Source organism: Artemia sp. Qi Xiang Cuo, chromosome 11 (genome assembly GCF_049724085.1).
Source record: "Artemia sp. Qi Xiang Cuo chromosome 11, ASM4972408v1, whole genome shotgun sequence".
Taxonomy (NCBI): domain Eukaryota; kingdom Metazoa; phylum Arthropoda; class Branchiopoda; order Anostraca; family Artemiidae; genus Artemia; species Artemia sp. Qi Xiang Cuo.
The window spans coordinates 52,804,068-52,817,070 of NC_142804.1; the positions used below are offsets into that span (position 1 = coordinate 52,804,068).

General features: G+C 35.7%; 1 protein-coding gene across 1 annotated transcript in view; it reads right to left on the reverse strand.

Moving 5' to 3' along the window:
- LOC148947129 (protein Cryzl2-like) overlaps positions 1–13,003 on the reverse strand; it is a 59,182-nt gene that overhangs the window by 35,299 nt on the left and 10,880 nt on the right. Inside the window, exon 2 of the mRNA XM_089097275.1 lies at positions 2,940–3,027. Within this exon, the coding sequence (XP_088953401.1) occupies positions 2,940–2,984 (45 nt within the window). The 5' untranslated portion in view covers positions 2,985–3,027. The remainder of the gene's footprint in view (positions 1–2,939; positions 3,028–13,003) is intronic.

Consider the following 13,003-nt stretch of genomic DNA (forward strand, 5'->3'; position numbering starts at 1 on the left):
ATTGGCAAGGCTGAATAGCTTTGAATGCATTTCTCCTTAGTCTGCGGCTTACTGATAAGCTTGAATTTGGGAGAATTACAAGAAAGAATCTATGCTCATTACTGAGAGTTTTTGCTGTTGTGAAAGGTTATATTTTTATTTTCAAATAAAAAGTGGATACGTTTAGTTTCTGTTAGGGTTCGACGGCTTGGTATTTGGGTGTTTGGATTGGCACAGGTGAAACCCAATTGTTTAAACTAGGGAGATCCTGTGCCAAATCATTTTTTCAGATCCAATACATCGCTAGAGTTAAAATTATTATCTTGAACAATGAACTGTGGTTTGCTTGTGACGATGGGGTTAATTTTTGGCTGATTTTTAATGGATTTTGTCGTTGGCTTTTACCTCTGGTAAATTTTTTGGTTATAATTTATTTTTATGTTGCTTTTCGTTTCTTTTACCTAGCACCTTTTTTTGCTTTCTGAACTTATTTAAAGTTTCGCTTAAACCTTTATAGCGCTTCTTTAAAATTTCTTTTTTTCTTTTTACCATTTGTAACTAATAAAAAAAATATTCTCTTAGACTATAACTAATTATAATAAGATTACAGCTAGCTTGTACATGTAGTGCGCTTAATGTAAACTCTTGCTGTTTTTCTTATTAATATTATTTTTCAAAATTCTTAAAAAAACATTTTTTTTTTTAAATTACCTCCCAAAATAATTCTTTTCAATATACATACTAAACGAATTGCCTTTTACTGCTGATTTTAAATGTGTGTAATTTAATTAGTTTCACTATACCTATTAAAAGTTTCAAGTCAACTATTAACGCCACTGTGTAATTGTTCCTGTGCTAAAGTTTTTGTTGGCTTCCTAGACACGATCTATTTGTAGACTAATTGGGATATAAGGGGCTATGGGCTTCACTCTATTTGATTTCTACTATCAGACCATATTTATCTGATATACACTATCTGATATTTGACTAAACTGTACTGATTTATAATTAGACTAGACTTGAGGATGGTTCGTCATTGAGTAACCGTAAAAGCGGACCAGAATTATCAATATTAGCTATCCCAAAAGGATGCATTGCCTTTTCTGTTTGTCCTACTGTGGGCTTATATTCTTTGTAAACAAGCATAACAGTTTTCATACACTGGTAGCTTTACATCTGCATGGCTCAAAAGCAGCCATGGTTTTGAAATTCAAATTTGAACTTTCTTCTGACTCATTTCGCGCAGCTAATTCAGAATTTGAAGTCTTTCTAACACCATTATTCCGATGAAGGTCCTCTGTGTTGGGAAAAGAGGCCCTTATAAGACCTATCCCCATGCCTCCATTTTCTGTGATTAACGGTTTCTTTCACCGAATTTCTCGCCTTATGCAGAGTTCCCATCAGAGCTGGGTAACAACTCTTTTTTTTTCGCTTCCTTCGGCGACTTTTGCTAAACTTCCACATTTGCTTTCTTACTTATAACGTTACTTTTCTCGTTTTTTTCCCCCATCCCTTTCCTCAAGTACTTTAATTATATATATTTATATATTTTTTCCTTCCCTTTGCTTGTGAAACTACATGACTAACCTAGTATTTGTTAGCTTTAACAAAGGTAATTCTATTGCTTATTACGTCGTAAGATGCCATATTTTCGAAGCACCTCTACTCCTAAAACACTCGGAAATGGCAGCTTCTAACCTATAATTGTTTGGACCACAATTTATGTGCTTCTTCTGCTAAATTGTAGCAGTGTTATCCTTGAACAATAAGTACATAGCCTGTACCTGTAGTAAGGCTGAATTAGGACCCTATTCGCTACTATTATGTCTAAAATTCTTCTATTTCTACCAACGTTTCATCGGTACAGCTAATTTTTTTTTTCTTTACGTATTATGTTTTATTTTATTCTTTTAATTCACGGTACAAATACTTTATTATTTAGGTATATACGGCTTTATTATGTTCCTTTATTTGTTTCTGTAAAGGCAGTTTCTCATCAGGTGTTTCCATTTTTTTTTTATCCGAATTTATATGTCTCTCTTTTCTTCATTTAATATATTTTTCAGATTTTAAAATTTTTTCGATTCTATCCTAATTTTTTATCTCTCTTTTTTTTTTCTTTTTTTTTGTATGTGATTGTATATGTATGTGCTTTATTGTCTGTGCTTTATAAAAGTGTTTTATTTTGTTTTGTTTGTTGGTCCTTTACAAGCTAAGCTTCTTGGGCATGTAAAAACCTTACGTTTCGTAATTGTTTTCTTTTAGTATTAATAAATTGATTGATTGATTGGTTGAGCCAGGGGCAGTGTTTCCGGAAACTTTTGGCTTCCATTTATCTTTGACTGTGGTAATCCCATGTTATTTACCTTACTGGTACGTCCAGTCTACTTGCAGAGAGGATACCGATAAAATCAACAAGGGGCTATGTTAGATAAGAAAAGTTTTTACTGTTTTTTCCTAAGCAGTACCGAAATTCCCGTTTTGAATGGTTTGGGATTACAAACCCGATTAAACAGAGGCCGAGCCTTAATGAGAAGTGTGAAGTAAAAGCAATTCTAGATAGCCATTTATACTCGCTCCGTGTGTTACAAAATAAGGCTGTAAGAATTTTGACCGATAATTCGTCTTGGAATTTGGTAAGATCTAAGTATCACCAACCAAATTTTTTACCGATTCTTGGTTTGGTTAAAATTTATGTAAATTTATATATGTATAAATCTTTTCAAAATTTTCACACGCATGTTTACAGATTTCATAAGGAAAGTCACCATAGTTACGAAACTAGAAATGTTGAACCGGTTAGATCACCAGTTCCAAGTTTTCCATAAGGTATATAGAAATCTTGAAGTCCTGAACAGACCTTCAGCCGAAGTAAAAGGTAAAAAGGTCCTTGAGGGATTTTGTGCTTCTTTACAATGTATTTGTTTTAAATAATATTATAGACATAGAGCAATACTTACTTTCTTTCTTACTAAGCGACTTACAGGCTGGCAGAAGCCACTCATCTTCAATAAATCTAATTGGTAAGTTGTTTCATGCAATGTTTATCTGAAAAATATAAAATAAATGTTTGGCTATAAGCAATTAAAGGAAGAAACCAGCACAGGAACACTATTAAGGACATCAAAAACAGAAGAAACTACAGAATTTTCAAAACTAATAGTGCATTGATTTTTCTCTTGCCAGTTAATAGACCTCTTATCTTTAACCTCATCTTTTGGAATCTCATTTAGTGTAGACTACTTTTAATACTTTTATACATTGTTATCAAACAGTTCGTGGCAATGAACTGTAAGTAAGGAGCGACGCGGCTCCATATTAACCAAAACTCTAAAACCGGAAATTTCGATACCAATAGGTATATCAAAAATATCTGCTTATTATGCCGATTAAATAAAATTTTTTTTTATCTGAAAGTAAGGAGCAACATTAAAACCCAAAACAAACTGAAATTATTCCGTTTATGAAGGGTTGCCCCCTCTTCAATACCTTGCTCTTTACGCTAAAGCTCTCAGCACTTTTTAAAATGCTTCCTATTCCAATTAAACGGCCCCTGTGTTTGAGTAGCTGTTCGTACAAAATTGAGACAAACAGTCAAACTTTAGCATAAAGAGCAAGGTATTAAGGAGGAGGCCACCCTTCATATATAGAATAATTTCTGTTCGTTTTGAGTTTTAATGTTGCTCCTTCATTTCAGTTAAAAAAAATTGTTTTTTTATTTAATTTCTGATCGTTTTTCAAGCAATGCCGTTAAATCTAGCTCATCCTCCAGGAAATATACCCTCCCCCTCACGGGAAACTGCTCCCTGGAAATTTCATCCAAGATAAAGTGCATCCCCCCCTCGTCAAATTCCCTCCAGACAGTTCCATCCCCGCTGAAATTTCCCCCTATCAAACTTCTTGCAGACAGTTCAGCCTTAAAAATTATCCTTAGCATACTTTGATTTGAAAAGACTTTAATTTTTAATCGGTTTCTCGATCACTCTGGAAATGCCGCCTTCTGTGAAATTTTTTCTGGAAATCAAAACACGCGGAAAATATTCCCCGGATAATTCCCCCAGAACATCTCCACATGTAAAATTAAGTTAGCAAAAACAATTAAAAGAAAGACAATTAAAACAGATTTTGTATAGGAATTGTCAAATCCCCCCCCCCAGCGTAAAATCTTCTCTTGAAGTCCCCCCCCCCCGAAAATTTCCCTCCCCAAGAAAGATTATCCCTATAGAAATCCACCCCAAGCACAACCCCCCCCCCGAAAAATGTCTGCATACTTCCCAATAACAAATACTATACGTATACAATGGGCAAATCCCATAACTTTCAGGCCTCTCCCCACGGACTGTGGGGGTCATTTTACCACTAAAGACATAATTATTTGGTCTTTCAACCATACTGAACAAAATGGCTATCTCAAAATTTTGATCAGATAACTTTGGGGAAAAACGGGGCGTGGGAGGAGGGCCAGTTACCCTCCAATCTTTTTGTTACTTAAAGAGGACACTAAAACTTTTAATTTCCGTTCAAACGCACCCTCTCCCAATTTTCTAGGACCATTCTTTCGATACAATCACCCCTGGGGGAAAAACCAAATAAACACTCATCCGTGATCTTTCTTCTGCCAAGAACAGTAAAATTCTACGTTTTTGTGCATAGCAGCTTGAAAATTTTACAGTACGGTTCTCTGGTACGCGTAATATGATGGTGTGAGTTTCATTAAGATTCTTTGAATTTTAGGAGACGTTTTCCCCCTGTTTAAAAAATCAGACAAATTTTATCAGGCTCGTAACTCTTGATGGGTAACACTAAACTTGATGAATGTTATATATTTGGAATCAGCATAATAAGCTGATTCTTTTGATGTATCTATTGATATCACAATTCCATTTTTTAGAGTTTCTGTTACTATTGAGCCAAGTCACTCCTTACTCACATTTCATTACCACAAACTGTTTGATACCAAATATTTAAGATTAATTAACTTTAGTGTTACCCATCAAAGATTACGAGCCTGAAAAAAATTGCCAGATTTTCAGAAAAGGGGGGAAACGCCCCCTAAAGTCAAAAAATCTAAATGAACATCAAACCATCAGATTCAGCATATCAGAGAACCCTACTGCAGAGGTTTCAAGCTTCTTTCAACAAAAATGCGGATTTTCTTATTTTTATTTTCCAAAAGAAAGATTACAGGTGCACGTTTATCTTTATTTTTTTTTCCAGGAGCGATTGTATCAACTCAAGGGTCCTAGGATATCGATATAGGTCTCATTCAAATGGAAATTAAAAGCTCTAGTGCCCTTTTTAAGCGATCAAAAAAATTTGAGAGCAACTAGGTCCCCTCCCATAACCCCTTTTCCCAGAAATTGTCCAATCAAAATTTTGCGATAGCCATTTTGTTCAGCATAGTTAAAAGGCCCAATAACTTTGGTCTTGGAGATAGCACGACCCCCCAAAGCCCCTGGGGAAAGGTCTTTAAGTTATAGAATTTGCCCACTGTTTTCATACACTATTTGATATTGGGAAGTATGCATATATTTTTGGGTGGGGGGGGTGAATTTTCTTCTGGGGGGGGGATTTTCCATGAGAAGAATTTTCCGTTGGCAAGGAAGTTCCCAGGGGGCAGACTTTTCAGGACAAATTTGCCAGAATTCCTATAAAAAAATCTTTTTATTTGTCTAACTTTCTTTTTGCCAACTCAATTTTATGCATAGGGGTGTTAAGGTAATTTTTCACTGAGGTTGAATTGTATAGAAGATCTTTCCGTGGGGAGGGGGGATTTTTCTGAGGAGGAGGAGCCAGATTTCCTGGCATTATTTAGAAAAAAATCAGAAAATAAATAAAAAACAAGTTTTTCCAACTGAAAGTAAAGAGCAACATTAAAACTTACAACAAACAGAAATTATTACTTATACGAGGGGGTTGCCCCCTTCTCAACACCTCACCCTTTACACTAAAGCTTGAGTTTTGCCCCAATTCTTAAGAACAACTCCTGAAACACAAGGGTCTTTTAATTAGAACAAATCGAAGCTTCCTTTAAAAGTACTAAAAAACTTTAGCATTAAGTGCGAGTGTTTAAGAGCGAGGAAAGTTAAGTTGAGGAGGGGACAACCCCCTCATATAAGTAATAATTTCTATCGTGATAGGTTTTAATGTTGCTCCATACCTTTAGTTGAAAAAACTGGATTATTTTATGTAATAATAGAAGAACCATTAAAGAATTTGAATATGTAAGGGAAATGGGTACCAAAATTTTTTATCCCTAAATGAGGTTCCTTGAGTGAATTGTTGAAGCTACAGAATAAATTGTATTAAATAATCAACTATCTAATTTCATTTAGAAAGAAAATATCCCATAATAATCACAAGTCATCATAATAGTAATCACAAGAATCACAAATAATATCCAATAGCAATCACAAGTCAGGGTTGATATTGAAACTGAAAACCATACTTTTTCAGAAGCAAAGCAAAGAATAATTAATAAGATCAAAAGCTTTTGTCAAATCCCCAGTTCTTAAATTAACTTGATTATTTTTTCTCTCCAAGTGATTCAAAATTGTTTTAACTGAATAATCTAAATAATAGGTAGTTGAAGTACCTTCAAGGTATCACACTGGCAAACAAAGCAGATTCTGGAATTACAAGCTTTACCAAATCCACTAAAAATCTTATTAAAGGGGTTTTTCCGCCGTCCAACAGAAAACTGTTAGCTAACATTTTTCCAAACAATCGTTTTTCCGCCGTCCAACTAAAAATTGTTAGCTAACATTGTTAGAAGATTTCTCTAACAAATCGAATGCTTGTTGAAGAAAATTGTTGGGGAATTTAAAGCAAAATATTCAAAAATAAGCAAGATGGGTACTTTTTATGCTCACAATATTGATAGAGAATCGAGGAATGCTCATATTTCTTATTTTTTTTTCTTTCCCCTTTTAATTTATTAGAAATATCTTTTCTGGTAATCTCATTGAAAAAAAAAAATCAATTCTTTCGTTGAAAAAATAGGAAAACAACGAGATGGTCACGTAGTCATAGCAATTTGATATGATCAAAAATCAAACGATTTCACTTATGCAATCAAATTATATTTTCTCTAAGTTGATCCACTTCCTCCATTCGTGGGATAACTTATGTAAATGCACTAGACAGTTACTTTAGGAAAGCTTAAGCACTGGTATTTTAATTTTTTGCCTAAATTCAATGTACTTTGCCAATTAATAAAATGTTTTGTGTCTTTGTTTCACTTGCTGGCATTAATAGTTATATTTTTTTTTCTATAAGATATGAACGCTTTGAAATATTCTGTTAATTGAATTTCAAAGCTTTGGGTATTATCAATCTGAGATAAAGTCTCAGCAACACTCTCTTGGTCAGAATTTTTCTTTGAATTTCCTGCCCAATATCATGTTTCTGCGAATTGTGAGGTAACTATTTCTGTTAGCTAACAATTCTGTTTTCGCCGTCCAAACACATTTTTGTTAGCTAACATTGTTAGCTAACAATTGAACGGCGGAAAAACCCCTTAAGTGTACAAAACAGGCATGACAGTCATTGGACATATGCTACCAAAGCAATTACAGCCAAGCTTCTATCTTGATGAAAAACAGCCAGATATCAAGATAAAGCATTTGAAAGTGGGAAAGCAAATTTATAAGCAATTGCTGTAACTATATCAAGAGGGATGTCTGTGAGATGCAAACTAGTTCTTTTAAGGTTTAGGAGCATTACTAAATATTTGAAAGGGTTATAGAAGGCAGGACATCACATTAGGGGGTTCGGAAAAGGATACAAAAAACATTAAGTAGGGTAGGGAGGGGAGGTAGACTTTAGACAATGGACCTTAACTGACAGATTTGCTCATTCTCAACTAGTAAATTTCATTGCATCAAGCATGATTCAAGCTTATTGTCCGAGACAAATAAGATTAAAACAAGCTTGTAAAAATACACCAAAATCAACCAGGAAACCTCAAACAAACTAGTTTCAAAGATTGAAACAAGCTTGCAAAACAAGCCAATAGCCAGGCAAAAACTTGATTCAAAGGCTAACAATTTAGATAACTATATCTAGAGGAATGTTTGTGAGGTGTGAACTAGTTCTTTAAGGTTTAGGGACATTACTAAATATTTGATAGAGTTATAGACGGCAGGAAATCAGATTAGGGGGTTAGGAAAAGGGACGAAAAAACCATTAAGCAGGGGAGGGGGGTAGACTTTGGACAATGGACTTTAATTGACAGATTTGCTTATTCTCAACTTGTAAATTTCCTTGAACCAAGCCTGATTAAAGCTTATTGTCAAAGACAAATGAGATTAAAACAAGCTTACAAAAAAACACCAAAATCAACCAGAAAACCTCACACCAACTTGCTTCAAGGCTTGAAATAAGTTTGTAAAACAAGCCAATAGCCAGGCAAAAACCTGATTCAAGCTGGTGCAAAGCAAACAATTTTAAGAACATATTTAAAACAATCCTACAAAACCTACAAAACAATCCTACAAAACCTACAAAACAATCCTACACAGCTAATGGCAAGACAAATCTTTGATTTAAATTGGTAATTTGGAAAATGGGGAAAATTTCGATTAGAGTTTATTTTAAGCCTAAATTTTCAAAAATATACTTGAAATAACCTTGCAGAACAAGTCAATAACAACGCAATTCCTTGGTTTGCCTTGATATTGGCCAGCAGGCTGATACCCAACCAAATTCCTGATTCAGGATGTGTTCCATTGCAATGTCTACTTGAAATTATGTGTAACCTCACAAACACTGAATCAATCCATCTCAAGAATTTGATCCCAAGAGAGATTCTTTAGTGCTGAAATTTAAATAATTTTTTTTTACCAGGCTACATTTCCTTTTATAACTGAAATGAATTATTTCAGGTATCCCCCTTTGTCAGAATGATTAGAAGGCATCAAAAATATGTCCTCAAAGGCAAAATGAGATGCATTGTATCATGCAAAAGGGTACTCTATTATCCCACTTACCATACATCAAACTTTTTACGTTAAGAATGGTGAACAAAGAGCAAACCTGATTTATAGTTTATAATATCATACTCTAAAAGACAGAAGTTTGATAACACTAAGTCTACATGGATCAAAAGAATCTACTTTTTTATTACTTCAAAGTGCAAGAAATCCATCAAGTTGAAAGTTATTGATGAAAAGTTATTAGCACAAAAAAAAACTTGCAGAAATGTAAAAGGAATGGGGCAGTCCATAAACAGGGTGCAGTCTGGATAAAAACTACACCATCAAATTTAGCATATGTGAGAAATATTGTGGAACCCTTTTCTACAGAAATGCAAAATTTTGCACTTTCCCCAAGAAGAATGGTCACCAAGATTTTTTTTTCATGTGGTTATTGTATTAAGCAAGTTGTTGTAAAATATTGATGGGAGGAGGTTATTTGAATTGAAACAATAAGTTGTAGGATTCTTGATAATTTCTTAAACCACATTGGCCTTACATCACATAAAGAAAGATGGCTAGTATCCGTCGATGGCAGTTCATATTTTTTTGGATTTTGTGCAAATCGCGGATATTGGCGAATAACTCGCTTTTATGGTTGTTAGGTAGTTGGTTTTAATTCTTTTAATTTTTAGCTTTTATTGATACGTCGTTTTGTTTCGCGCTGAAGAAGAGAGGAATTTCTCCTTTCGGAATATTAACTTTGTTTTTTCAGTATCTTCACTTTGCCTATAAAAAACCATATTTTGCTCGTTTTTCTTTCTTTATGTAGGATTCTTGAATAGAATAAAAAAGATTAAGCCCAAAAAAAAAAAAATATACCATTTCCAGTCAATTCATGTCCAAAGACAGTAATTTTAGCCCAACTAGTGCAAAAATTCTTCAATTGAAATTCTTTAGCTATTTTGAAAGATATCAATAATCTTTGTTGAAATATCCTTGTTTCTGAATGTACACACATGTGAATCAGCTTATTTTGACCCTCAATAGAGCCGTTTTTTTTTACTCATAAATGTGCTAAGATCTTACATGTTTTGTCAGAAAATGCTTAAAAGTGAAATCTTTGAACTAAGATCTTACATCTCTTGTTGTTTTTATGCAAACATCTTTCATCATTCTGCTCTGATCAGCAGTCTGAGAACAATGATGATTATATCATCAAATATCTCTCATCATGGTTCTATACAGCAGAAAAATGGCATCCTTCACACCTTTTGCTAATAATCCCTGATATAGAAGACTAATGACTTTGGGGGAGAAAATAGAGAGGGTGTGCTTAATCAGACACAGAGCTGAACTAGCACCAGCAGCAGACTTCTTAGCATGGGTACTAAATTTTAGTTCCTTGTCAATGGTGACCCCAAGGTCTCAGTCATCATATACAGAGTGGGTGGCCTGAGAGAAAATAATAACAACAAGGATTCATTTTTCCAAAGTGAATGGCATGAGACTTGTCAACATTGAATTCAAGAAGCCAAGCCTCAGCCTATTGACCAAGTAGTCCAAGATTATTTTGTAGAAGGGCAAGATTACATGACAATGCTGGTCCAAGAAGCTTCAAGTCATCAGCATAGAGTGTTAATTCACAGCTGATAGTAGAAGGAGCATCATTGATAAATATGAAATAGTATTAGGACCCAGAACACTTCCCTGAAGAACTCAACTCAAAACTGGGTCAGATGAAGAGAGATTACTGTTTCCTGAGCCATAAAATAGCTAAAAACATAGAGTGAACAAAAAACCAAGGGTCCAGAGCATTGATTTCTCTTCAAGCTTGACTGCACATAGCTTGTTTGCAAGTTGCTTATGACAAATTTTGTCAAAAGATTTAGAAAAGTTGAGCCGTTGAGGTACCTGCCAGGTCCTTTGACCCTTAAATTGCGGGGAATAGGTAGCGGGGCTCTACGCTTCCCTCGTTTTTCCTCGGCGTATAAGACCCGATGTTACGGCCAGCATGAGCGCATCCACGAACATAACCACACATGATGGCAGGCGAAAAGCTTGTCCTTAACCCGCTACTGAATTTTGTTTCTCGTGCTATCATATCTGGTAATCGGTCTGATGAGATTGCGAAAACAGCGGCAGAATTTTTCAAGAAAGATGAAATCCAAGTGGCGAAAGAATTAATATGGAGTGGTTTTGCTATTAGTACTCGTATGAGCATGAAAGTTATTATGACTGACAATATCTCTGACATTTTGAAATTGCTCAAATATTGCGACGAAAAGAAAATTGCCCTCCCTAAATACGTCATCTATGAGCCAGATGAAGTACCCATTGTTCCTGGAGAAGTAAGCGATGTTATTACTAGGAAAGTAAACGAAATGTGTTCCAAGCTAGAGAGTTTTATCGAGCGTGATCGTCCCCATGCTCAGTGGCCACTCAGCGGATCTGGATCCTCGTTTCAGGGGGCGTCCCCCACACCCCAGCCGACCTACCCCCCTCAAGACTTGAGGAACCCAGAAATGAGAAAGGAATACTTGGATAAGGTATGTGGTGACAATTCCTCTAGCATTGTTGAACTGCGAGCATTGAAAAGTGGGTGGCGCGTGGTACTAGCCGATAAGAAGTCTGCCAATGCAGTTGCGCAGGCGTTATGAGCTAACGATAAATCTGTTGAGGCAAAAGTGAAACAACCATATTTCTACGGAATAGCACGTCACGTTCCTGCAGATATGAGCAATGAAGAACTCTGCGAGATTATTCCAAACTGTTTGAGAGCTTTGCAGTTGGGTAATTCTAGGTCGTTCAAACTTCAGTTCTCTTCCAAAGTGGACCTTGAAAAGGCCATTAAATCACCCCCAGTGATTCATTACGAACACATCCCGATCTCTGAATATCTGTTTCTTCCAATGAGATGTTTCAATTGTCAAGCATTTGGTCACGCGGCCAAATTCTGCAAGAACAAAGCCAAGTGTTCTAGATGTGGGGACAACCACAGTAGCACTAAGGACAACCCTTGCAGCAAGCAGATCAAGTGTGCACTCTGTGGTTCGGACAAGCATCCTTGTTACAGTTTCAGCTGTCTGGAAGCGCAAAAGTTACTTGCAGTTAAGAAATGAATAATGAATTAGGTCTGATTACTTGGAACATTAACAGAAATGTAATCAACAAACTGCCTGTCCTCGAAAACCTAATTCGCAATCATAACATTGTATGTCTCCAAGAACATTTCCTGATTAATGAAGGGACTGAACTTTTAAATATTGTTGATTCAATCGATCTCTTTGCTGTTGGTGCGAAATCGAGTGGTAGTGGCCGGCCGTCAGGTGGTGTCACAATCCTTGCTTCAAAGTCTTTACGCGCGACAGTTTTCCAAGTTTCCTATAATTCTATTTCGATCAAGGTTGAACCGACAATAATCTTCTCAGTTTATATGCCTACGGACTACAAATCCTCTAGATCATATTCCAAGTTCGTTAGTGCTTGTCGGAAATTAGCAAACGCTATTGCAAATTGTCGCACCCAAGATTTGTCGTACATTGTTGCTGGAGATATGAACTGTGATTTGTTGAATCCGGAAAGCCCTAGATCCCAAGTACTCTCAACTAAATGCGCTGGTCTAAACATAATAGAAAATGATCTCGATTTCACGTATGTGCATAACTCTGGGGCAACTTCAGCTCCTGATTTTATAATGTGTTCTCATCAACCAGTTCCTTTTTGCCAGTCACATGTGGATATGTCTATCAGCGCATCTGACCACTTACCAGTTAGTTATGTTTTCCCACCTAGTACATCTTCGAACTACAACCCTGATCTACCCAGTGGAAGAAAATGGCATCAGAAAGTTATGTGGGATAAAATTAACACTCCTTTGTATCAGAAGGTATGTGACAGTATTTTAGCAAGAATTCGCGTCCCTTACAATCTACTTCATAAATCTTCTTCAGTTGCAGCAAGTAATAAACAAGTACTGATCAATATATATTGTAGCGAAATAGTTCATGCCCTGCAGTGTGCGGAAAAGGCTGCAGTACCAATTTGTTGTGTTCGGATTGGCTCGGAAACACCCAACTGGTCCGATAATTCGGATCTTGTAAATGCGT